General features: G+C 40.8%; 1 protein-coding gene across 1 annotated transcript in view; it reads left to right on the forward strand.

Annotated features, from left to right (window-relative positions):
- Window positions 1-334: 334 nt before the first annotated feature.
- The window catches only part of SMARCA2 (SWI/SNF related, matrix associated, actin dependent regulator of chromatin, subfamily a, member 2), a 121,195-nt gene continuing 93,946 nt past the window's right edge, over window positions 335-27,583 (forward strand). The window contains exons 1-3 of the mRNA XM_059834444.1: window positions 335-369; window positions 10,500-10,760; window positions 19,019-19,142. Of these exons, the coding sequence (XP_059690427.1) occupies window positions 10,536-10,760; window positions 19,019-19,142 (349 nt within the window). The 5' untranslated portion in view covers window positions 335-369; window positions 10,500-10,535. The remainder of the gene's footprint in view (window positions 370-10,499; window positions 10,761-19,018; window positions 19,143-27,583) is intronic.

Here is a 27,583-nt window from a genome sequence, read left to right on the forward strand (position 1 = left end):
GGCTCTGCCAGTGCGCGCGCTCGCTGACACAACACTCCCCGTCCGCCACTCTCCCGCACACCTCCCCTCCCCAACCTCTCGGTTGAGCGACAGTTAGCCGACGCCAATAGAGCCGGCCTTTCTGCGCAGGGGGGCGGGCACTCCCTCGCCGGCGGACCAATGGGAACGCCGCTTCCTGAGAGGTGGTGTCGGTGAGATGAGGCGGCGGGAGGGGGCCGGAGGAGGGGCAGGAGTTTAGGAAGAGGAGGGAATGGCTGTCATCAATGAGTCATGTTCATAATCTAGTCCCTCGCTCCGGTTCCGGACTCGGGTGACTCACCGAGGGGGAGAGGAGCGACAATCCAGCACGGCGCTCCTCCCGGGCGGAAGGTAAATATAACTTACAACTTGGTCCGCCCCCCGCCCCGCTCCCCGTCCCTGACACGGCGGTGCCTGCGCCGTCCTTTATTGTTAGTGACGGCGCCGGCACACACCGTGCCCACCTTCCCTCCCTTTCCCCAAGCACGTCCCCGCTGGCCCCGGGCACCGTCGTGCCACCTGCTTCCTCTCCCCACCTTCTCCGGCGCCCGGCCTTCCCAAATATATATATCCCCCAGTGGGTGGAGAGAAGAAAGTTTTGATCTGGTATTTCTGGAATAATCACGATGCACATCTCCGGGGTGGGAGGGTGCGAGGGAAAAAACCCCAAGGCGTCGCTGGTGGCTGGCTTGTGAGTCAGCGGCACCCGCGGGAGGGACGGGGGAGCGGCGGGGCGCCGTGCCCGCGCGTCTGTAGCCGCCGTGCTGCGGCGTGCGGCGGGGCGGCTGGCGTCTTTCACCGGCGCGGCCGGCGGGCTCGCACGGCGACAGCCACCAGCTCGTGGCACCCCTTGGTCTTGCCGCCAAGCGAGCGTGTCACAGGCTCCGGGCGACTCGACCGGGAGAGAAACAGATCCGGGCGAGCGACAGCCCACACACACGCCTCCGGGGCAGCTCGGCGGGCCGGGGGCGGCCTCGCCTGCTGCCCCACCTGGTGTGGGCCGCCTGGTGGCCTGCGTTTCGGCGGCTCCCGGGGGTCGCAGGGTGAAGTTCACGGTGTCCGGCGGCGGGAGAGCGCTGGGGCTGTTTCTCCGCTGTGGCACACGCTCGCGTAGACCCGGCGGAGGAAAGGGAAGTGGGGAGGCACGGGGAGGGAGAAAGATAGTGCGCGGGGGAGCGGTCTTGCCAGTGAGAGTAGCGGCGTTAACCGGCAGAGCCAGGGAGGCCATGATCCGGATAATCTCCCTGCCTGCCTGTCAGAAGCACTACACACAGCGGGGGGGGGGGGCTGGGACTTCGCCCGGCAGGCTGCGGCTCCTGTTGCTTTTCAGTCTCCGTTTTTTAACTGTGCAGTCAGTCACTCCTGCTGTAAAGGTGTCGCGATTTACTTCCCAAAATAGCTCGTCTCCCCTCCCGCCCCCGTTTTCCCTGTAGAAATCATGCCTCCCCCCCCGCCCCCCGTCCCCGCCTTGCAGCAGTCGGTGAAGCGGAGTAGCACAAAACATGCGATTGCAATTTTGTAATCGCCTTCCAAGCAAAAAGCATTTTATTTCCGGTGTGCGCGGAAATTTTTTTTTTTTTTTTTTTTTGGTCGGGCGGGAGCGAGGATGCATACACACGCGGATGATCAGGTAGACGCAGCTCGTCTGCCCCGTCGGGAGACGGGGACGGCGGTGGTCGGCACCTCGAAAAGTTCTCTCCCCTGCCGTAGGCGGGGGCAGGCAGCAGGCCACTGTTGCAGCTAGCTCCCGGGCGCGGCGGGAGGGCAGCGGTGCCCGTCCCCGCGCCTCCGCGGGGCAGAGGAAGGCGGTGGCAAGCGCCGGTGGCGGCGGGGGGGTCGCCTCTCCCGTCCCTCTGCCGGTGCGAGCGGCGGCGGCGGAGGATCAGGAAGTCACCGCCGCCACAGACAGGCGCACAGACATGTTTGGTCGGCGTGACATGGTGGCGGAGGGAAGGAGCAGCCGGGTGACGGGCCCAGCCCAGCCCTGAGGCATGCCCCGGCTGCTCCCCTGCCTGTCGCCACCGAGGCTCGCCCCCCGCCGTCGAGGTACGGGGCCCTGCGCAGCCCGCCGCTGTGAGCGGCGCAGCCATTGCTTTGTGGAGGGGAGGGGGAAGGAGGCCGCGGGGCTGGATCTCCAAGCGGGGACGTTTTAGAGCCTGTCGGCCGGGGCGAAAACTTCCCAGAAAGGCCGGAGGGGGAGAATAGGGCCCTTCTGGATTTGCGCGCCCGCCCCGGCGCCCTTGCTGGTGGAGGCGGCGGGCGGCGCGGCGCCGAGGCCTACGCGCCACCCGGCAAGGCCGGAAGACCCGCGCGGCGCTGCCGAGGCAGAGCGCTGCCGCGGAGGGAGCGGGCGGCCCGCGACCGACCCTCCGCCGGTGCTCCTTGCCGGCGCCCGTCTGTGTGCCCGCGCGAACACGATGCCGTGTCTCCCCCACGACCACGTTTCATTACGTCCGTGGTGCGGGGAGAAACGGAGTTTTTAATTTTGTCTCCCCCCATCCACAAATTTGTGGTGGTGGAACAACAAACTGCACACGGCTGGAAAAGTTTCAGCTTTTCTAAACTCGAACTGAACTTACAGTTAACTGATTGTTTTGTTTTTTTTTTTTTTTTTTTTTCCCCAAGTGTGCGTTATGGTCAAGTAAAGAGAGTGGTTAAGTGTCAGCAAGACTAGATAGATCGCGCCGAAGTTGGTTTTCCTTGGTATATGCTGCGTATGTTTGATATTCAGACTTTTCGAACTTTAGGTTAGCACTGTTTCGTTTAACATGTCTTTTGATTAATGTTTTAGATAGGTAAGTAAATAACCAACTGAAGAATCGAAGCTATAGAGATTTTTTTTTTTTAGTGTTACCATTTTAAGTAATCTGCGTGCTTTCTGTAAAAAAATTGATATGGGATCTATGACACGGTGGTGTTCTGCTTGCATTCTTTTCTCTTTTCCTTTAGATTTCTTCAGTGTTACTTGGTTTTAACCACAGGCCCTAAGACCCAGTCAATAAACGTTGTACCGGAATTTAATTCCTTTAGTAGTATTCCAGTTACATGTTCGGGGTGGGCCAGTGTCTTCTGTGTAAGTTAGTATTGTTGTGCAAATAAAGACACGCTTTCTCTTTGGGAACCTAATTGCTCTGTTACTGTCGTTGACTTTGTTTCTTTTGTCCTCTTGTTATTCTAAGGAAATAAAAGAGGTGACCAGAAGGACAGGATTGGAGGGAGATTTTTATGCCCTTACATATATCCGTAATAGAAAACAAAAAGATTGTATGGATAATGAGCATTTAAAAATGAATCTAAAGTTAAGTGTGTCATACAGCATATGTGGACTTGATAGAGGTGAGGGTAAAGCTTGATTAAATACAGTATTTCTCTCATGAGTTATGTCTCAGCTTGAGGACTGGTATTTCTGTGGTGTTTCATAGAACATTTGCCAGAAAAGTGTGTTCAAAGCAGTCTTAGATCTCTTCTTTTGTTCATTTCTGAAGTGGTCTGTGAGCGTTTCTTGTCAAGTTTGAAAAATGCTTTCACCAACACCTGAGGCTTAAAAATTGACTAGAGAAAAAGTGCTTCAGCTAGCATTCTTCTATTAAATATATTCTTGACAAAGGTCTATATGCAATTAATATCTGCAGATGTATTTTCTCGATTTTTGTTGGACTTTTGAAGTTAAGGTCAGAATGTGCACAGTAGCAACTTTAAAAAATATCTGTGCTTTTACCTGCAATTTTCATGGTCCTGATTAGCAATATTGCTGTGAAGCAGTGATCCTTTTCAGAAGGAGGCTTTTCATTCTTCATATGACTGAGAACATTTTTGCAAATTACTTAATAAAATGCCTATTATATTTTTTGTGTTTTCTGCTGCAATTGAAGTTCTCTATGTATAAAGAGTGTTTCCTGGACCTCCACCTCTTTTGAACTTTATCCGTTTAGTTTTTTATTTGTTTGATCCTCTGGTGGAGTAGTAAACACATTATGACATAAAGGTGGCTTGTCATGGAAATGGCAGCAATGTTATGACACAAAGATCACTTGTCATGAAAGTAGCAGCAGAGAAAAGCTTACGCCTTATTTGCGAGATAAAATAAGGATGAATAGGAGGAAGAAGTAAGACTTACTTAAACACAGCTTTGGTAGTTTGCAAATACAGCAGAATAAGAAGACTAATACTGAAAATTGTTTTGTTTCTGACACATGTAAATTCATCACTTCTTAGGCGTAAACATTTTCCTGTTTGTCTCCACTTGATAGAGAATGTTTCCTATGTATCACTGGAGGGTTTGAGCACCCAGGTGGATCACTTAAAGCTGGGATCTTTGGGAAAGGTGTTAAAAATAAGTTAGTTGTTACAGAAATTATACCTTTTTCTTATCTTCATTGATACTTTACCATAAGCAACTTGTATTTAAAACAATCTTCTCCCTTCTTCCTCCTCTTCTTCTTTCCCCATTTAAGTAAAGACAAGGCCAGTCAGTAATATGGCAAATGCCTTTCCTCCTGCCTACCTCTCATTATGGCTTTTGTTTTTCAGGATCTAATGTGAAGATGATGTTCAATAACTGTGATTAATACATGTAGTAAAGGTCACGGTGTGGAAACATAATCCGTTAGCAGTCAGTGCTGTCATGAGTCAGTTATCTGTGCCCGAAATGTACAGTGGAATCCACAGGTGTAGCAAACATGGACTTACTTGATCTTGGGCATTCTCTGCTGTGACTGTGGCTATGGGGTTAAAAAGCAATTAAACTTCTGATTGCAGCTGTCTGCCCTCCTGTTTTCCTGAAGGCCACTGCCTTCTGCAGCAAAGTCATCAGAAAGGATCATATGTTTGTGCTCTAGCCTCTTCACTGAAAAGTCTCGTGGCATAGCTTAGCCTAACTTGTGACTTGTGATGACGCCTTTTGACTGTCTGTGGTACACTCAACCCCCAGCTGTTAGCCAGTCATTTCTTGCTGTTGAGTTTAGTTTTTCGTTAAGAGAGTAGGCTGTAAGTTAGTTAAGTTGCTTTATGAAGAAGTGAAGCAGCTATACAGTAGGAATAAGAATTTCTACAAGAATATTTGTCAGGAGTTGAAGGTGGGGAGTATTAGGACTATCATCCTAAAGTAAACTATCTCTGCATGTGAAAAGGAGACTTAGGCTACATGACTCCACAACGAAGTTTCTGGTGTAAGCATACCACCCATTCTGTGAGCTCTGCTGTGGTGCATGCAGACGGTCTTTGGTAGACAGCTAGACAAGCAGCTAAAGCAGTGTCCAGAGGTTTTTGTCTCTGGCCTAAGTGTCTGGATAAGCTATTAAGGTGCAGCATTTCTGATTATGTGGTTTTTTAGTTTAAACTGCGAATTCCCTTCCAGAAGGTTTTGAAGTTACAATGAAGTTACATACATGAGTATGCAAAGGCAGAATCTCTCAGCTGTTAGTGTGTCTGGCTTCTCTTATGTGAACTGAATAACTCTGGTTTATGTTAGTTGAAGATTTGACTCTTCTCCTAACTGATTTTTTGTTGTTTCATGTGAATCTGTTTATTGATTGAATGTTTGATGAAGTGACAATAGTTAAATCTTGGTAAATGTTAATGCAGAGTGTCCTGTGGGGTTGTGCAATACAAAACACTGATTTGCTTCTAAGTATTGTAATTTTTTTTTTTTTCATTATGATGAGCTGCTGTCATTAATCAGTTCTTAAACTTCGAACATCTTCATTTGATTATGGTTAGCAGATTAAGCAAATACTATGAATCATTGACAGTATCATTTCATGTTTTCTGTGGTAGTGTAATAAAGGTAAATCCTTTAGCCTGTAGTGTATCACAGTTTCACAGTATATATTTTCAAAGCCACCTCTGAATCATGACTTCAGTTAGAGATGTGTGGGGAGAAGTAGACTGTAATTATTTTTCTGTGAAGGCAAACTTACACTCTGCTTTGCAGTGTGTATATGGCTGTTGTGTGGGTCCACATTTCCTTTTCATGAGATCTAAGTGGTGTCGTTTCCTTACTTTCCCTTACCTATCCAAGGCAGGGGATCTGGCCAAAACATCTTGGCTGAAGTTTAATTTAGGTTGACTCAGTCACGGAAAGGCAGAAGTTATATGGGATGGTGAAGGGAAACATCTAGAAGAATTATAAACACTTATTGCTCCATCTGTTCTTAGACTTGATGTGTGCCCTCTGTCAAAGCAGTCTATAATCTCTGGATCTTTTTGGCTGTTCATCTGGTCTTGAATTCCAAAGTAATGCATGTGGTTTGTTACCTGCTGTATTTTAGTTTAGGATCTACTAATATTGCATACTTTCTTCATGTGGAGGAAATACATGCCTTTGTTACTTTTGGGTTTGTAGCAGGTTTGTACCAAGATATGTGTAATGTGCTTGGAACATTGAACTGATGGAAACCCTGTTGTACAATGAATTAACTACATCTACAAAACCTTCTAGGTGCATATAAAGTGATAGTGCAGAAACATTTGTGCTTGGGGGATATTCCCTCAAATTCTTTGTAATGTAGATATTCACTGTCCTAAACCATTTGATCTAGAAATAGTTGAGTAGGGATCCTAAGTCTCTCTCTTCAGCTTCAGCTCTTGGTTTTGTGGCTCTTCTTGTATTTGCATCTGGCTAAAGTTACCTTGACAATGATAGATCTCTCCTCTCTGTCTCGACTCTGGTGTGTCCAGCAGAGGTGGAGAAATTCTCTGAGACCACAGGAAGAACTGCATGATTCACCACAACTAATTCAATCCCCACTAGTTCTATTTGGGGCTGTTCACAAAAGAGATTTGGTGATGTTGATGTAAGTAAACTAAAGAAGTGGTAAGGGATTACAGTTCAAGAAGAGATATGTCTCATTCGAAGTCACAAGAATAAAACTACTCCCATGATGATTTTGGGGAAATTTTAAGATTGGACACTTGAGAAACAATTAGACAGTATGTAATGCATTTGAGAATCAGGGCCAGCAGCCTTATCATTTGGGACAATGAGGTAGAAATTTGTTTTTTCATTTTATTAAAGTCCTTAGAATCTGTTAGAAGCATTTACTCTCCCCGCCCAGCCCCGCCTTTGTAGTTCTATCAGGCACTACTCATTAAAAAGCAGTCCAAACAAATGGGTCAACACTGCCTTTGGCAAAGAGTTGACTTAATTTTGCTTACTGCATTATAGGCGCCATAATTTACCCAAAATAACACCAATGTTATTTGGATGGAGCCTGGCCACTGTTGCATCTGTTGTCTCTTTGTAGATTTTTGCTTTGACTCTAATGAGACTTTTCTAAGGGCCTAGAGAATTTAGGTATCTAGCTCTTACTGAATTTTAATGAGAGCAGGGTACCTAATTTCTGTGGGTTTTTTATACAGTTTCAGTCTTCGTAAATATAAACTAAGCTATTTTTGAAACATGTTAATGTTTCGTAATCATAATCATAAGCTTTTAGCGGTTCTGTTCTGTGAACAGATCCTTAGTTGGGAGGGCCATGTATAATGTGTTCTGGTTTGTGGCAGTGGCTCTTTTTTTGGTGGACTACTATTACCAGAGAACATTGCTTTGTCTCTTTATGTCCATGGGTATCACTGGACAGGTTTTATTACTTGCATTCAGGTAGTATTTTCCAATATTTTATCTTCCCCAATATAGGTCTTATAAATTACTTTTTTTTTTTTTAATAGAAGTATGTTCTTTGACATACAAAAATTTCTGAATACAAATCTGTTTAACATAATTCACAGTTATGTAAGATTGAGTGAGTTTATCTGCTCTTAAAGAAAGATAATGAAGGAACTTTATCTGGTGTAAGGGGTGCAACATTCCCCTGTGGTAGTTATTGTTTTTCACAGGTTGGGCACTTGCTAGCCCGTTAAAAAGAATTTTAAACTTTCCAAATTTGCATACAGGACATGTTTAATGTGTATATAAATGACAGTGTAACTAGTGGTGCTGAGACTGGAGCCAGTTGATTTTTATGGGAAGTGCAAGTTGAATTTGAAATAGAGGTGAATAGAGGGGAGATTTTGATACCCATTTTAATGCATAGGTGTAGGTAGAAGTCTTTTGTGAAATAGGATATTTTGGGATACTGTATAGTGATAGTAGTTTTGTAATTGATTGTGTTGTGGTTCTGTATAAATTTTTGTGGATAGTGGTGGTGGTGCTAGGTTCTGCTTTGTTAAATGGACTGAATTTGGCTTACAACGTGCAGAGAGAATCAGCTGTGAGACTGTCAGTCTAATATTTTGCAATGTAATGATTGACTCATATAAAAACTCTTCGTTGTGCGGAAATGTCTGTTGTCCTTTGTGCAACCAAACTGTAGGCCTCTTATAGGAAGCTATGGCTTGGTGTATGCAGTTGTGAACATTTGATAACTTGATTCATTTTGTGGTAATATCGTGGGGTTATAGGGGACTAATTAGTGACTATAGTGTTTTGTTTTGAAAAGAGAAGCTTCATAGGCATCTCCCTGTTTTACCTTGCAAGGAAATAGGATCCCAAGGTAGCTTATTTCAGGTAAGGATATTTTATTTTAAATGAGTTAAGCATTGTTCTAATTTGTTGCCTTTAATCAGAAGAGAGTAGTAGCTATTAAAACATAACAAAAGGGAATTTATAAGCAAAAGCTATTAAGCTGGTTGTGATTCTGACAGAACGATTAGGTAACTGGGGGCAAATAAGTGAAAATGGTCATGATGTAGTAGCATTTTATCTTCTGTGTGGGTTCTGCTGAGTAAAGACTCTTGCTCATAAAAGAAGAAAGATGATTAGTTCTGTAAGCTTTGAATTCCCTGGTTGCTAGCACTAAGCACCAATCCACTTCTTTTTCTGACATGTCTTGCAGATGAGCCTCCTTTCTGCTTTGTTGGGATCCTTGGGAGGGTACTTTGTTTTTAAGTGTCTGTTTCTTAATTTGACTACAAGCCAAGGTATTTGCAGTGTTACAGTGTGGCTTTATATAAGCAATGTCAGAACAGGGTTACACCACTTACTCATGTTAGAAAGTAATTACTGCTAACTATGGATAGTGATAAATCCAAATGTGGAAGGTGGAACACTCTTCTGTGATAAATTCTGTAACAAGAGAGGCTGGGACAGGTAGTCGTCTTAGGTCTTGTAATGTACCATTACATTGTAATTACCTTGTATTGTACCAAATTAGAATGCTTTTTAATAAGACTCATTTTTCATTGTATTGTCTGTATTATTATGGGACAGGTAATCATGGGCAGGTGACCTTACTGTAAAACTACACCCAAAGTAAATAAAGGGAACAGGCTAAGCCCATCTAATGGTCAGCTACTGCTGAAACTGGTGATCCTACTTGCTTCCTTGTGCTGGCATTGGAACTCCTCTGTCCTATCAGAAAGTAATTTCAGAAACCTGAATCACTAGATGGTTTGGCTTGGTGGTTTTCTTTTCTTTTTTTTTTTTTTTTAATACAGGGTTACTGCTCTGCTGGCTTAATTAATGAGATCACTGTGTGATCAAACATATGAAAATAGTGCTGTTGAGAGTGGGGAATACCAAGAAACATGACTGATCTCATGGGCAGCAACTGACCATCAGTTTCGTAAAAATATGGCAGCTGTGTCACTGTGTTACAGTACTCTGACATTAGTAAACAAAAAGTTCCCAATATTAGACATCGATAAAAGTTCTCGGAAAACTGAAGAATGTTTCAAGCCTATAGCCTTCTTCAATTTCTTCTACTAAGAACATGGAAATAGAAATACAGTAATAGTTGGTTTTCCAGCCTGTAAAAACCTGTCATTCGTTCTCGGGGCACTTACTGTTTTATAAGCCACTTGAGCTGCACTTTTCTTGTTTGTGACATTGGCAGAACCTCTCAAGTGAATTATAACTCTTCAGTCCAAAGTACGTGTCTTTTCTGTTGTCTGTTTCATTTGATATTATGATTGCATACAGAGATAACCAGAGAGGTCCTACATTAATATCTAATTTTTTTTAAAAAGTCAGAAAATAGTCTTAATAATCCTTTTAATACTTGTTTTGCCGCATTACCATGAATTTTATATGTATGAATTTCAGTGCAGTTGCATCTGGTTAGGGAGAGATTTTTGAACACACGTATGTTACAGAGGTGCCCAGCTATCTTCTCTGCCTTTAGTAGTACTGTGCTTGACCCACGTAATAACATCTGATGATAGCAAGTCAGTTGAACTACCATTGTGTCTGGTAGATGTTTCTCATAGAGTACCAGTTCTCTGTTCTGTGAGTAACATATAAACATCCAGAAATTGACTGAACTGTCAGGATCTTTATCCTCCTAGGGGGCTTTTAGAAGGATGGTCAAACTAATGTGCAACGTCTAGGATCATTTAAGCATTTTCTGCTGATGACAGCTTGCATGTGTATGTGCATGTGTGTGTAATGATTGCCAGTAGATTTTACTACATTTTTTTCAATGCCCCTAATGTCACATAGAAATTCTGGTTTTCTTTTTGTTTTGTTTTGTTTTTGTTATTAGAGCTATTCTGCTAATTGAAAAGGAGACAGAAAATAGATGTCCACGCCTACAGACCCTGGCGCCATGCCTCATCCTGGTCCTTCCCCTGGACCAGGACCTTCACCTGGACCGATTCTAGGACCTAGCCCAGGACCAGGGCCATCTCCTGGCTCAGTTCACAGCATGATGGGGCCCAGTCCTGGTCCGCCCAGTGTCCAGCATCCAATGCCTACAATGGGGCCTACTGATTATCCACAGGAAGGCATGCACCAAATGCATAAGGTAATAGTTTATTACAAGTGAACCTTTTTTTCCTAGAGTTCTCTCCACTGATTAAAAAAACTACTTACACTACATTTAGACCTGCATAACTGCTATTACACATCACGTATCATGGGCAAAACTGCAGCTAGACTCCTACCTCTGTCTTTATTCCTAAAGATGATGCATATATCAGATTAAGCACAGTTTCCTTGTTCTTAGTAGACTACTTTGAACTATAGAGTTGGTAGTTTGCAAATCTTCCTTTGTAAACTGTACTTTTCAGTAAGATAGACATTACTAGGGAAAAAGTTTGAATTATAGTGTTAAAACTTGATGGTAGACCACTCTGAACACCTTTTTTTTCCTTCTTGTGTGTTTGGACTTATTTTGCATTTTTCTGGGGTGGTTTTTAGTTTTGCATGAATTTTCTTTCTTTGTACATTAATATTTTTACCTGTTAAAGGGCTTGTGCTTACAAATTTGTTTACTCTTCCATGTTGATAAAAAACCTGGTTTCCAAGTTATTTTATAAAGGCTCCATCTTCCTAAGGAATTTAAAACTATGTAGCGTAGAAGATGTGAATAATTATACTTCAGTGGTTGTTGTCATACACTTAAAATTACGTGTGTGCTTACTGGCTATCATTAATGTCTTTTGCTTTGAGGAGATACTCGCTTGTATGGAATTTCCTTTGTGAGAACAAAGTCTTTTTATGTATTGTCATTTTTATTTGGTTGTGTATCAAGAGATTTAGAGCTTAGGATAATTTCAATTTCACTGATGTTCTACTCTCAGAAATACGAAGTAACAGCTTACAGAGCCAGGATATTGAAAACATCTTGGTAACTATTGTTGATTCCACTTGGAATTGTTATATGCACATATGAAAAATTAAATTTGCAGTAAAAATTTAGTTTTAAAGTAATGTAAAAGTACTTTAATTTTCCTCATGAATTGGCAACTTTTTCATGTTGCCATTTCCACATATGGATCAGTTTCATTCATTAAAACTGTTAAAACAGTGTCCAGTCAGTAGGAACATGACACTACCATCATTTGCATGAAGAAACGTGTTATTAAAATTTGTAGTAGCACAAAGACAGCTGAAGTGAAGGAGGCCATGATCCAGCTGCCTGTTTGTACTGAACTGTTGTAATTTCTGAGAGGTCAGTACATTCAGTAACTAAAACTTCTGCATTTGAATCTTGAAGCATGTAATTTAGCTATTAGTCAGATTAGACATTTACAATTGGCATTTTCTTGTTTGTGGGGTCAGTTACAGCCTAAGATTGCAGTACTCCGGTGAATGCCCCAAACTTTATAGACAGCCAGAGTTTTTACATCCTTCAGATGTCTCATTTCTTTCTGTTTTTAGAAGATTCTGTACCTGCATAAGAAGAGAGTGGAACCAAGAATTTTCCGTTAGAATGATTGAATGCTCCTTACATTATCTTTTTAACTGCTGTATCCTGTTTCACCTTGTGTGTTCTTCAGACATGTAATGCTATGTTAGCAATAGAAACAAACCAACAAATGTCATCCCACAGAGTTCTTTCAGAGGCTTTAGAAGCATCTCAGAAGTTTTGTGAGCCAGAGTAGAAATTCTCCCATTGAGGTGGCATTGGAATGTTTTGAAAAATGCACCATGAATGTGAAGAGCCTGGATAGCCAATTCAAAGATGACCACTCAGTGTAGTTATAGTGAAATTACTTTCTCTTTTCTGTACCTTGATTCTGATAATGGAACAAAGGCTGTAATTCAAGAAGGGCCAGAAGGAGGATCCGGGGAGCTACAGGCCTGTCAGCCTGACCTCGGTGCCGGGGAAGATTATGGAGCACATCATCTTGAGTGCCATCATGCGGCACGTACGGGACAACCAGGCGATCAAGCCCAGTCAACATGGGTTTATGGAAGGCAGGTCCTGCTTGATTAACCTGATCTCCTTCTATGACAAGGTGAGCCGCTTAGTGGATGAGGGCAAGGCTGTGGATATAGTCCACCTGGACTTTAGTAAAGACTTTGACACTGTTTCCCACAGCGTTCTCCTGGAAAAACTGGCTGCTCATGGCTTGAATGGGTGCACTTTTCGCTGGGTAAAAAACTGGCTGGATGGCTGGGCCCAAAGGGTTGTGGTGAATGGAGTTAAATCCAGTTGGCGTCCAGTCACAAGCGGTGTTCCTCAGGGCTCAGTGTTGGAACCGGTCTTGTTTAATGTCTTTATCGATGATCTGGATGAGGGGATCGAGTGCACCCTCAGCAAGTTTGCAGATGACACCAAGGTGGGCAGGAATGTTGATCTGCTCGAGGGTCGGAAGGCTCTGCAGAGGGATCTGGACAGGCTGGATCGATGGGCCCAGGCCAATTGGATGAAGTTCAACAAGGCCCAGTGCCGGGTCCTGCACTTTGGCCACAACAACCCTAGGCAACGCTACAGGCTTGGGGACAAGTGGGTGGAAAGCTGCCCTGCACAAAAGGACCTGGGGGTGTTGATTGACAGCCGGCTGAATATGACCCAGCAGTGTGCTTAGGTGGCCAAGGAGGCCAACGGCATCCTGGCCTGTATCAGAAATAGTGTGGCCAGCAGGAGTAGGGAAGTGATCGTGCCCCTGTACTTGGTGCTGGTGAGGCCGCACCTTGAATACTGTGTTCAGTTTTGGGCCCCTCACTCCAAGAAGGACATTGAGGTGCTGGAGCGTGTCCAGAGAATGGCGACAAAGGTGGTGAGGGGTCTGGAGCACAAGTCTTTTGAGGAGCGGTTGAGAGAGCTGGGGTTGTTCAGTCTGGAGAAGAGGAGGCTGAGGGGAGACCTCATCGCTCTCTACAACTAACTGAAAGGAGGTTGTGGTGAGGTGGGTGTTGGTCTCTTCTCCCAAGTGACAAGTGATAGGACAAAAGGGAATGGCCTCAAGTTGCGCCAGGGGAGGTTTAGACTGGATATTAGGAAAAATTTCTTCGCTGAAAGGGTTGTCAGACATTGGAACAAGCTGCCTAGGGAGGTGGTTGAGTCACCATCCCTGGAGGTATTTAAAAGATATGTGGATGAAGGGCTTAGGGATATGGTTTAGTGGTGGCAGGGTTAGGTTTACAGTTGGACTTGATGATGTTAAAGGTCTTTTCCAACCAAAATGATTCTATGAATTCCACAAGCTTTATTTTAGTGGTAGAAAATGGATCTGTTGAACAGATCCAGGTGAAAAAAAAAAATTCTTGGTTAATTTTTCATTCTAGATCAGTTTTCTGGTCTGTTTTGCTGTGCAACCCCAGAAATAGCATATTGTGACAACTGAGGGCAGGGTCTGTTTAATAAATGCTGTGGAAGGGTGCCTCTAGACTATTTTGCAAATACTACTTGAGTGTTGTTCCATGTAATTAAAAAACTGGTCAGCCACCTGCAGTTTAACCAAGTAAACATTTTCTTTCTGCTTAGTGTTATGTAAAACAATTTGACTTTCAAGTCATGATGTAACATAACGCTTTTTTTTTTTTTTTCCTAGTGAAATGAAAGAAAAGTGAGAGATTGCACAAAAAGTGTCCCAGTTATGCAATTGCTTGTGGGGTACACATCCCTGGTATGCAATGGGATGTGGTTCTTTTAGAACTCACAAACTAAGTAGTGAAACACCTTCATTCTATGCTAGATGTTTGACTAGCTTACAAAGAATAATATGCATGAAAAATAAAAAAAATCCAAAGTATCCAACAATAGAGAAAACACTGATTGATACAAATAGATATTAATAAATCATAATTCCTAAAGTATGTTTACTTAACAACAGTTACTATGAAAATGAAGGGCTGTATATTCACTTGGTAACCAGAAAACCCTTCCACAGGAGAATTTACTATTGATTTACATAACGCAGTTTAGACAGAAACAGCAAATTAACTATCTTTCTTTCTACTTTCTTAAGTAATCTTTAGACTGTTGATCAAATTGCCAGGGAAATACTTACAGTTCCAAATTTTACTGAAGTATATCTTGGATGCAAGGCAGGTACATTTAAGGAGTAATACTTAGTCTGTTGGGTGGGACTGCTAAATGGAGAAACTGTAACGGCCTCAGAGAGTCTCATGAGGTGAAAATACTTGGAAGCTGGGAAGATATTAAAGGAAAGCATTGTTACATGGTTGCGCTAATCTTACTTTTCTTCGTCATCTACATATGACCTCCTCTGGAGGCAGAGCATAGGGTTAGATGGTTTTAGTCTGAACTGATACAGCCTTCTGTGTGCTCTTATGCACCAGCTAGGACACATGATTTTAACTGCTTAACTCTTAGTTATGACAACAGTGTACGTATGTAATTTTCATGGTTCTCACTTGAGGGATGGGAAGAGTACTGTGAATGCTTGGTTTCTTTTCTCCTCCATTTAATCATAACCTGATGCCTAATCACTTCTTTTGTGAACTTGTAATGGGGTGTACTGTAAATGATTACTGGCTGTGGAAAAATTATTATGATGTCATGGGTAATTTTACTGGTTTTGGTGAATGAGAGAAAAAGTGAGTGAGAGAACAGATTATTTTCCTACAAAGATGGTATTTTTTACTAAATATATTGTTTGTTCACTCAGATGTTTAGTTACAACAGAAGGCAAATGGTTTCCCATTTCAAATATTGTTGGCTAACAGATCTGTGCACATTAGACATTCTGAGAATCTTAAAATTTTGTCACGGTCCTGGAAGTAACACCTTTTTATTCAGCAGGCATGTGACCTGCATTATCTTTGTTGTATGTGTTTACATTAGTGAAAAAAGAAAGTATTGTTGTCAACCTTGAAAAATCATCAGAGACCTCGTGTAAAATAGTGTTTTAGTGATTTATAAGAGATTAACAAGATTGTTGGCCAAGTCTCTACTGCAAGGACTGCCACAGTCAGTCTGGTTGTCCGTCAGTGATGCATTCAGTTATGCCGTGCAGTTATGTGACAACACATTGCTGTTTGGTCTATGTAATTTTTGTTGGTATAGAGGATGCATGGTCTGGAAGAAATCTAGTTTAATACTCGATCTTAGTCTTTGATTTCAGGGCCAGTGTTTTGTTTGTTTGTTTGATTGTTTTTTTAAGAAGGGCGAAGGAAACAAAAAAAGACACCATAATCTGACAGTTTACCTGGAAATAGGTCAAGCTGTGACATAATGCTGTCTGTGAGAAGTTAGTTACTAAATTCAGAGTAAAAGCAGTGTAGGCAAAATGTTCCTTTTGCGTTAGGCATTATGCCGAGTCTGTAGATGTGCGCTTGCATACAGTTGAAGCTCATCCCTCATTATGTTTTCTGGAGGCACCGTTTATATATCCGGCCTGTTCTGTGCTTATTCTTACAGGGACCAGTAAAACAGTCCAGGAAAACAGTAATGTGTACTTAAAGTTGAGTATGTCTCAACTTCCTGTTTCCCTCTGTTCTGTCATATTAAAAGACTTTCTAAAAAAGTACCCCAGCGTGGTAGTAGCGCTTTATACAGGTTGCATTTCTCATGCCAACAATGTCATTGTGGAAGATATCTTTGATAATTTATATAGGACTGAAGAATTTACAGAAATTGCATTGTGTGTAGGATCCTTTCTGTAATTTTTAACCTGTTACATGGATTTAAAGTTATTACCTAACTCTGTAACTACACAGTGATTCAAATAAGTTATGATTCAAATAAGTTTCAGTTCTTCTAGTCCTCTGCTGAATTGTCTCCCCTATTTTATAGCATTTTTCCATAGGCAGTAGAGGTGCTTTTAGAGGAAAAATATTCTTGGAAACAGAGATCTCTTTGCATAAATTAGCAGTACTGTGATCATTAAAACTAATTTTGTCTTCAAAGAAGTTTATGCCATCTTCATCTTTTGTAGCTTTGCTAGTAAAAAACTGATTAATGAGTTCTATCTTTCCTAATCTGTTTCTAGTGAATTTCACTTTCAGTTTTTTCGCAGCGTAATTCCTGCAAACATACAGAAGCAAACCCCTTTCTTGCTATATTTAGGCTCCCTTCCGTTAGAATTGAAGCATTTCAGTTTGTTACAGGTTTTGGTTTTTTTTTTTTTTAAATACTTACCTTACAAAAACCTCTTCTTTTGATCAATTCTTTCCATAGAAGCATTCCTTCAATTGATATTTGCTTGGTCATGTCTTTACCTTTCTGTTCCTGTTTGATTTTTTTAAAATTCTCTTTTTGAAAGGCCACGTATTTGTTTTCCTCTTCACTGCTGCTCTTTGTTAATGCCAGCTCCTTTCCTCACCTTCTATATGCTGGTACTTCTGATGCCCTGGGTATGTGTGCTGTGTCGCATCTTAGTCCCATCAGAGCTGCTTGCATTCGCAGAGATTTCACGCTTGCCACCCATTAGTGCAGTGACACCCATCCCTGCAGTCACACCACAGATGTGTACAGCTAGAGTCCTTTGTTCTGGAAGTCAGATCCGATTTCCTGCACAGTCTCCTCCTCCTCTTGGTGGCCCTAAAGATTTAGTCCTCAACACAGCCCATGATAAAATAGCAATGGTTCTGGCTTAAAGGTGTTTCGGTTTCTGTAGTATTCAGGTCCTGCAGGCAGAATGTGAACTGAGCGTTCTCTTCCGCCTTGGTTATCTTTGTAAGTAGGGGTGAAGGGAGAGGGAAGGATCTTCATGCCTCAGAAAAGGGCATTGGGATTTACTTGGTTAGCACAGTGCAACTATTTTTAATGTGTCAGTCGTCGATGTCTACATTTCTACTCCATATCCCAAGTTCTTGTAATCAAAAATAGCTTATTGAGTAATGGGTATTTTTCTGATATAAGTTCTTTTCATGAATGTTTTTATACTGTTGTGACAACTAAATGATTTGATGAAACATAAAAAATCCATTTTACTTCTTTTCTATAACTTTTCTCCTTTTAAACCATAGTTTCTGATAAGGAGAAATGATAGTGAAATCCTTCAAAAATGCTGATAAAGAAAAAAAAAACCCAACCCCTGTGTTTAAAGATACTTTCAATCAAGTCAGATTATTGCAATGGAAAGTGGAAAATTTGTATCAAGGATTTACAAATTAAAATTTAGAGTTATTTTTTTCTTTGTAGAAAGGATGATCTATGTTCAGTTCTGCTTAAGTTGATTCATGTGCAACTAATTGCTCGGAAAGAAGAAATGTGACAGTGTCTTTTTTTCTGTGATTTGATGTAGCTTCTTGCACACTCTTTTTTTAACTGCCTGTATTTTCCACTGGAGTAAGTTTTTTTAACTCTCTTTTTAAAAAGAATTCTCAATAAATAGGTGTGCATTTAGATAAAACAGACCGCAAGGTCTCCATTCACAGCAGGGTTTGCAAGAACAGTATTTAGTGTGCATGCATGCATGCATGCATGTGTTACTGAAAGGGACAGAGCTGCATATTTCTATAGACAGAAGTAAGTGATGCCAGCCTTTTCCTTCCTAATACAAAGCCTTGCACAGCTTGAAGTTAGAAGTTAATGAGCATAATATCTTCCCTTGTATATAATCCCTGATATAATTTTTGCCTTTAGGTAAAACTTTTTAATTTTCTTAAGACACCTTCCTTATGATGATACTTTTCCCCTATTTTCACATTCAGAGTCCTTCAGTTTCTATTATGGAGCCTTTTCCAGTGCCCTGCATGCCTTCAGCATGTTTTTCTGACCTCAAGCTGTCTTCTCTTCACTCTCTGAAGAAGGTGCTTGGCCCTGTTTTGCATTTCAAGTACCATGGGAACTGTAGTTTTTGAGGACTGGATGAGGTGACAGGAACTGCAGGGAGCACAAATATTTGAGTAGAGCTATGTCTTGCCTTCCTTGACTGCCTGTCCCTGGTTTTGCCTGCAAAGAAGAGGTTACCTCCTGCAATGTCATCTTTTGTTTTGAAGAGAAACAGTGTTTGGGGCATTCTAGTAGAGCAATGATTGAAAGGGCAAAGTTTGGGCTAAAAATAACTCGAGCCAAGACACAGCTGTACTTTCATGAGTTGGTGTGTGTTACACTGCTTTGTAATATGAGGCCAACGAGGTTCGTATGTTTGTATTTGGACAGTTTGCCTCCCTGGCATTGCCAAACAGTTCATAAGGAGGAAAAAAAAAAGAAAAAGAGGGGCCAAGCAGTCTAATGGTACTCTCCGTTTCCCCAAATGTCTGATTCCAGGGGTAAAGGTTCTCATTGTACTTATTTTGAATGATTGCTGTGAGAAGTTTGTACTCTTCATGTATTTGTTTAGATTTTGAGTTAAAGTCCTTTGGATTTTTATAGTGGATTTATATGCTATCCCTATATAAATTCTTACTTTGTTTTCACAGTCTATTGATGGCTTGCATGAAAAAGGAATGGTTGAAGACGTTCATTGTGGCTCCATGAAGAGTATGCGACCTCCTCACCCTGGAATGGGCCCACCTCAGAGTCCAATGGACCAGCATAGCCAAGGTTTGTACACACTGTGCATGCTTTATGATTTTGGGGCCCCTTTGTTCCACAAAGAGTCAGTAGTTCCATGTAACAGATTTCTAATTATTTCCTTTCAGCTTTGTTTGGAAAGGCTGAGCTGATCTTACAGGGCAAGGTGAATAACTGAATCCCTTTGCTTGCTGGAGTATTCATCAGTCATGTATTGGAAAAAAGCTAAGGTTCAGGTCTGTGGCTGTGGCAACTAATTGGACTAAATGTATTACAAATTTCAGTTCACATCTCTAGAAGAAACCCGCCTAGTTCTTTCCTACCTTATGTGGCTATTGTAAATGTAAATGCATTAGAATATGATTTATTTTAATTCTGTGGTGAAGGAATGATAAGAGAGAAGAACCCAAGCAAACCTGGAGAAACCTTCTTTAATATCTATAATATTTGGTCAAGGGCTGATTAAAGTTCTTCCCAAAATTTTTTATGCCAGAAAATAGGAACGTTTTTTACCACATTGCTAGATGCCTTCTTTGTGTCCTTCAGTTTGCAACATAAGAGGACATGCATTCTATAAGCAGCTAAGTACATTGGAGCTTTAACTGGTAACACCTGCTAATATTAATTAGTTCAATAGATAAGGCTTTGTATATTGCATAATTTATTATGTTACAGCAACACGTGAAGAATCCCAAATGAAATTGGGGTCCTGGTTTGACACACCCTGTACAAGTCTGTTAGGAGATGGTCCCTGTTTGATGTATTTACGTGCTTATTACATAGGATAAGAGAAATGCTGGGAGGAGAAAACAGGTACAGATCAGCAAAATGACTCAGCCTGAACTGCTTTGTGACTTTTCAGTGGGCTGTGACTGAAAGCCTAGTCTGTAATTTGTCAGCTGAATCGCTGTCTGGGACCTTGAAAATTAGAAAGTACTGTTTTTCCATTATACCTTTCAGTATCAGTTAAGTAAAATAGAACTGACTTTGCAGGGACAAATTCTTCATTAGCTAAAACTTTTCCACTGATTTCAATGAGATGCAAGCATGATCATCTGAGAGCAAAATTTTACCTGACTTTGCGTTCAGAGACACCTTTTTGCTTGTAGTAAACTTGTTCCTTAAACTGAACAGAGCGTTTAGTCTGCAGATGAAGATGGGTCCAATTCAAACATAATGTGCTCAAAATACAAGAGCGTAAGTTGCAAATGCTTCAAATACAAGTAGCTCTGAGTTGTTTTCTTCTTTCCTATGCTGGCTGAGATCAGAATTCCAGGTTGTGTTCTCTGCAAAAAGATGATTGTATTACTAGCAGCTGTGGCAGGCTGAAGATTACAGATCCCTGCTCTCTTTTTGGTGTATGTTGGCAACTGTTGCAAGGTAAACATAGAATACTGGAGTTCTAATGTAAGCAGGCTTTTTAAAGAAATGGTTAACACCCCCCCCAAGTTCTAATATTTTAAATACTCTACTTGACGTTATTGCGGAGTGTTTTAGCTTTCTTTGCCTCTTTGTCTCCTTTTTTTCTTCTTATACAATTATCTTTTCACAAAAAATGGTGATGGCACTTGAGGCTATTCTGATACATGTTGGGGAAAGTCTCATCTGCTAACCTTGTACTTTCTCCCCATTAGTGTACATATCCAAGATAGAAAACCAGGTGTTTTAATAGCCTTTCAACCTATTGGATACTTTCAGTCTGATTTACCACGGGATTAGAGTCCTGTAAGACAGTTGTGTTTCTAGCAGTTTTGTGGAAATAGGGAATGTGGTAAAAGAGAGTGAGCTTACTTATGCCTTCACTCATGGGGAGAGGACAGTATGCGTTCTCTGAGAATCCATGGAAGGATGCATGGTAAATCTTCTAAATCTGACAAAATCTTCAGTTGTGTTTGGCACATTGTTGGAAACCAAGACTTACTATAAGGTTCGCTTTCTTGTAGATTCTTGGATGTCTAATAGTTGAGCTTACATTGTAGTTGTGTACAATTTTTAACTATGCATGTCAAATAGAAATTGCGCCTCATTAGTTCTAGGTCTGGTTTTTTCATGGCTTATTGTTTGTAGGTCTCAAATTGAAGTAGATAAATATATGCGATAATTAATATTATTTTCAGACGTTTGGTGGAAAGTAGTTGAAGAAGTTCAAAACCCCAGGGAATGTATGACCGTAAACTTACGCCATTAGTTTGAAAGCATAAGCAGAATGGCCATGTATCAATTAAATGTCATTTAGTCTAGCACTGGTTCTAGGTAAAATCAAAGAACATTGTCTGTCTTTTAATTCCATATTGAGCTTGTCTGTAATTCAGACCATTGTGAATAGTTTTATGGAAAAATAATAGAATCACAGAATCATAGAATAGTTTGGGTTGGAACAGACCTTTAAAGGTCATCTAATCCAAATCCCCTGCAATGAGCAGGGACATCTTCAACTAGATGAGGTTGCTCAGAGCCCTGTCCAACCTGACCTTGAGTGTTTCCAGGGATCGGGCATCTACCGCATCTCTGGGCAACCTGTTCCAGTGTTTCACCACCCTCATGGTGGAAAATTTCTTCCTTATATCGAGTCTGAATATACCCTCCTTTAGTTTAAAACTGTTACCCCTTGTCCTGCCACAACAGGCCCTATTAAAAAGTCTGTTCTCATCTTTCTTCTAAGCCCCCTTTAAGTATTGAAAGGCCACAATAAGGTCTCCCCGGAGTGTTTTCTTCTCCAGGCTGAATAACCCCAACTCTCTCAGCCTTTCCTCATAGGAGAGGTGTTCCATCCTTCTGATCATTTTTGTGGCCCTCCTCTGGACCTGCTCCAACAGGTCCATGTCTTTCCTGTGCTGAAGACTCCAGAGCTGGATGCAGTACTCCAGGTGGGGTCTCACCAGAGCAGAGTAGAGGGGCAGAATCACCTCCCTCAACCTGCTGGCCACACTTCTTTTGATGCAGCACAGAGTACACTTGGCTTTCTGGGCTGTGAGCGTACATTGCCGGCTCATGTCCAGCTTTTCATTTACCAGTACCCCCAAGTCCTTCTGTGCAGGGCTGCTCTCAATCCTTTATCCCCCAGACTGTATTGATACCAGGGCTTGCCCTGACCCAGGTGCAGGACCTTGCACTTGGCCTTGTTGAACCTCATGAAGTTCACATGGGCCTACTTCTCAGGCTTGTCCAGGTTCCTTTCAATGGCATGAGATCAGCTTGGTCAAACAAATCTACTGTTATTTTTGTGGAGATCATAAACTGATTTACAGAAGTGTAGACAGGTATGGTACAGTACTTAGTGCAGTACAGTATTTGTACAGGTGTCAGGAAAATGAATCCTGGCCCATGTATGGGGTTTCTTAGTGCAGTACAGTATTTGTACAGGTGTCAGGAAAATGGATCCTGGCCTATGTATGGGGTTTCTCTATGCACCATTAAAGCCAGTAGTAGTAATGATAGACACAACTTTGCCTTTGTCACTTATAAAAGGTGCTTGGCTTGTTACTGTATGACATTCTGATTTATGAGACAGGTAACACTAAGTAAAATCAATAATCAATAACCTATATTAAATATGTTAAGCTAGTTAAATGACAGATTATAAAACTAACTGTACTTAGAAGATGATTATCCAATTTTGGATTTTTCTAGTTAGTCTTGTAGAACTCCATTTTGGTTCAGTGCTGTTCAATGTATTTGTCAGTGATCTGGAAAAAAGTGTAAAATCAGTGCTGATAGAACTGGTGGATAGCACAGAGGTTTAGCAGTAAATAAGAAACAAGTTGGTTACAAAGGCTGATCAGGATGCTCAGTAGAATGTGCTTATTTCTTGAGTGTGAATTTTGGCACAGCCAACAGCATTGTATGTCTAGGAGCAAAGTAGTTTATTGTGTAGGTGGCATGAGACTGTATCGTACAAAGCAGAAAGGCTTAAAAGAGTTTTGGGTATTCTGGCAGACTTAAATGTGTATTGCCATATACAGTGTTTGCAACCATGACTTGGAATGTACTACCTGCACACAGAAGCAGGGGCATATTAATTGAGGATTTGTATCACCTTTTCTAATGAATTAGCTGAAGGCTGTATTGTAGTATTGTTTTCCGTTCTAGTATCTACAGTTCAGAAAGATGTTGAGAAATGTTTAAGGTAGCATCAAATGTTTGAAGCATCTTTTGTATGAGGAGAGGCTGAGTGATCTGAAACTGCATAGCCTGAAAAAGATAAAGCTTGGAAATACCTGATGGGACAGAGTGACAAACAGGGAGCCAGACTCTTTGCAGGGATTATCAGTGACGGAAGAGGAGCCAGTTGGCACAAACCGAAACACATGAAATTCCACTGGAACATAAAGAAAACATGCTTTTACTGTAAACGTGGCTGAACAGTGCAGTAGGTTGCCCAGAGAGGTTGTCTAGTTGCTATCCATGGAGATTGTCAAAACCCCACTGGACATATTGCTGGGCAGCCTGCCCTAGCTGACCCTGTTTGAGCAGGGGGTTGGGCTGGATGGTCTTGAGAAGTCCCTTCCAACCTTAACAATTCTGTGATTCTGTGAAATTGTGCCTTATTTAGAAGACAAATAAAGGAATGATTTGAAACTTGGAAGACTTGTTTTTTTGCCTGGAGAATGTTAAACTCCATTTTTCATTCTGTCAGAGAGAGAATTAAAAGATTAGTTGATCAGTCTGCAAATTCACAGGTGGCAGAAAGGCGTGCAATAGATGGATCCTTTATCTTTGAAAAAAAAAAAGTAGTGAATTTTGGTACCTGAAAATTTATATTAGATGAATTCAGACTGTATTAAATACTTGCATCTTACTTAATGAAGATAATTAACCTTGGGATAAGGATTACCCAAGTATTTATGGTAGGTTTTGTGTCACATGAAATTCCCTACTGACAGCAAGTATATCTTGCTTACCTTAAGAAAGTTTGTAGCTTCAGTCCAACATGAACATGTTTTCCACTGTGTTCCAAGACATTATACTTCCCTACTGTATATTGTGGGCATGTACTTGATTCCTTATTTTTTTAAAAAATTAACTTTAATTGATGGTTGAAGTCATAGTTTACACAACTAAATTTCTTCAATTCTATTTATATCTTCCTAATCCAAAAATTCTCTTAGAGTCACATTTTTGAGGAAAAATATACCCTTGATATCAGTTTTAGCAGAAAGATTTGACATATATGATCTTCAAACACTTAATCATTATTTAAGTCTTCTTAATTTTTAGTGCGGAGTCAAGACCTCTGTTGAATATTCCAGTGTTTGGACTGGTAAAACCGTGACTCTTTCTATCTAATATTTGTTACTAGAGTTTAGAATTCATATGTGTTCTCCTCTGTTCAATCATAGCATTAAAAGTGGAGAAAAAAGATGTCTCAATTTTTAGCTCTCTGGTTCTTCAGCTTTGAAACAGATAAGGAACATGTTCTTTGCTTCCGTTAACTAAAGTGAAATTAAAAGCAATTAAAGCAGAAACTTTTTATACAGTCTGCCGTCCAAAAATACTTGTGTTTGGTGAAGTGTTAGAACTAGGCTTTCTTCCAGTGACAATAGTGTAAAGAATATGCATTGTTTATGACATGTTGTGATGTATTTCTGTCAAACAAATTGATACCAAAGTGGGATGAAAAGAGTGTTGCTAATTATGCATACACTTAAGAAAGCAGTGCTTTTTAACTAATGAAAACTCAAGAAAGATTTCTGATGTAGCCTCTTCTACGACCCATTGAAGAATTATGGAGAAGGCAGAACCAGACTTCCCTCAGGTGCATAGCAAAAGCACAAAAAGTCACAAGTCGTGTAAGTGAAATTCTGATGGGACTTAGGGAAAGAAAATTAACCATGAGAGTGATCAAGAATCATCATCACTGGAGATTTTCGGAACTCACCTAGATAAGACCTGGAGAAACCTGATAAAGCTTTGGAGTTACCACGGCTTTAAATGATGGGTTGGGCTGTTTGGCCTCCCTTTCCTGGTGTTGGGTGTCTTTACTCTGTATTTTTCAAAACTAAAGGTTATCTGTTTTTCTTTGTCAGCACATAGAACTCTGCTGTTGCGAGTGTTCTGCAACCTTATCATTCAGTGCTTTTGCCATCTTCCATTCTGAAGGTTAAATTAAACAGAATGATTTATGAAGAATAGAAAAAAAATTTTCTGTGGAAAATCTAGAGGAAGGGGTACTTGGCAGTTCAGCAAGTAACAATTAATGAGCTAGGTATTTAAAAGCCTTTTGAATACTTATTGTGGAAATTCGTGTGTGCCATGCAAAAATGCATTTGAAGTGCTTTGTAGCAAATGAAAGCATAGTTGCAAAGTTCATAAAGGTGTTTGTCCTCGCCTGTATATTAAACATTCATATGGACTGTGTCTTTTAATTTTTTTTCTTTCATGACATATGCTGGTTAAACTCAATCTTCATGAGTTTTCACGTGTCCTTATTCAGAGTGCATGTGTGTGTACTCACTTGTATTAGAGTATGTGTAATAATATAGGAAAAAAGCAAGTGGTGTAGAGACTTTATTAGGACAGGCTTTTGACTGTGTTTATTGTCACGCTGCTAAATCTTCTGAAGGTTTGCAAACTCAAAAAGGAAAATTTCCATATGGCATCATGAAATTTAGGTTCTGTAAGTGCCATATTTAGAGCCTTTACAAGACATTTGGAAGGCTTTTGTTCTTTCCTGAGATATTTTATTGGAATTTTGTTTTCATTCTTACTCTTGTCAAGCCTAGTTTCCTATTGCCAAGAATCCTAATGCATAGGACTTTGAGGGAGAGGGGAAGTGTAAGTAATATATATCTCAAAAGCTCAAAAAATGCCTGCTTTAAAAACTCCTCTCTGCAAAATGTAGTCACAGACTTGCAGCTGGAACTGTCAGGACTGAAAGTATATGCTCAATATCTTACCACAGTTTTAGATTTTTGTAATCCAGATGGATTTCAAGATCCTGGGTCTGAAATCTATCAGTGATTAATGAATGTATAACTTGGACAATATAACTTGAGGGGGCAACGAAACTTCTTTGAAAGGCAGTTTTGAAAACAATGTAATTCAAAGTAGGTGCTATTTAAAGTAAATTCTGAAATTTAGAAATGTAATAGTAATGGATAAACATTGCAGTAAACCCCATTTTATAGTATAAAACAATAATGCAGTTGTATATTTTGGTTTTTGTTGTGGCATAGTGGTTGTTCTTTTAAAGCAGTGTGCTCAGCAAGAGGGATTTGTAGCTTCCCCTCTTTTCTTAAAAAAACAAACAAACAAAAACTTGAGGCAAAAGTAAGTTAGTGGAAGGAGATGAGTGAGTGGAGTAAACTTACAGTTACTTATCATAGCTTTTATGACCACCAAGGGATGTATAAAAAATTTTTATATTGACCTAGTAAATAACTTCAGTAATTTCAACTTTTTAGAGTGTCTTTCTCCCTTTTCCTTGAACTCCTCACCTCACTTCCCTATTTTTCTCTTGAACTGCTTAATTTTTCTTATTCTCACTTCTTTCTTATTCTTCTTCTTTTCCTGTCATCATCTTTAGTTACAAAATTGAACTCAGTCTGTTTCTGTCTTATCTGGTCTTTTCCCATCACAAACCCATTTTTTCCATACTGTACTTCTACCTCATTTTCCTTTTTTGGAAGAGTTGAAATCCTCACTTCTTTGTCCTTTATCTCAGACATTTACAGCCTTTACTTTGTTGTAGAATATTTTCGTCCCCAGACCTCAGCATTGATGGACTTTCAATCTTTAGCACTCTCATCTATCCACTTACCTAAGTTCTAGTGACTTACAGCTGCTGTCATCTCAGAAAAGTTGAGACTACTTCGAGATTTTGCCTATGTTGCCCTTACTGAAAGGCCAATAAGAACAGTGAAGCTAAAGAGAAGGCAAAGTTACTTGCTTCTGTGATCTGGACTACGTATAGATGAAATTGATGTAGTTTTCACTTTAAAGTGTCAGGAAGAGTGGAGGAAGAGTAGATTTGGTGTCACAGAACCATGAACTGTGGCATGAACTTTGGAGTTCAGTGATCCATGGCTTGCTAAAGAATATGTAAGTGAGCCAGAAGATTTCTTGATTTTTTTTTTTAAAGGTTTTTCAGGCTTTTCAAATTGATAAGAGCATTATTTGTGCTCCACAGTACCAGAGTGACGTGGGTAAATATTGTTACCTCTTTTTAACTCTTGGTGGACATCTTTAAAAACTAGCTGTCTGTTGTGTGTTACCTGAAGGATTGCTCTTTATATTTTTTCTCTGGTATGCTACATATTCTTGGAAATCTCACCAAAAATCTATGCCATCTCCTTTCATGGATGCCTTGTGAAACTCAAGGAAATATGTATTAAGTGTAATTAAAATTCAAACTTAAACACACTGCATTTGCAAGTGCTATAATAAGATACAAGCACCGTTCACTTCAGAACGTTCACTTCTGGAACTTTACAGTCTTCAGCAGCTTCTTCAGAAGGTGATTTTTGTGCTTG

Source organism: Gavia stellata, chromosome Z (assembly GCF_030936135.1).
Source record: "Gavia stellata isolate bGavSte3 chromosome Z, bGavSte3.hap2, whole genome shotgun sequence".
In the NCBI taxonomy this organism is placed as follows: domain Eukaryota; kingdom Metazoa; phylum Chordata; class Aves; order Gaviiformes; family Gaviidae; genus Gavia; species Gavia stellata.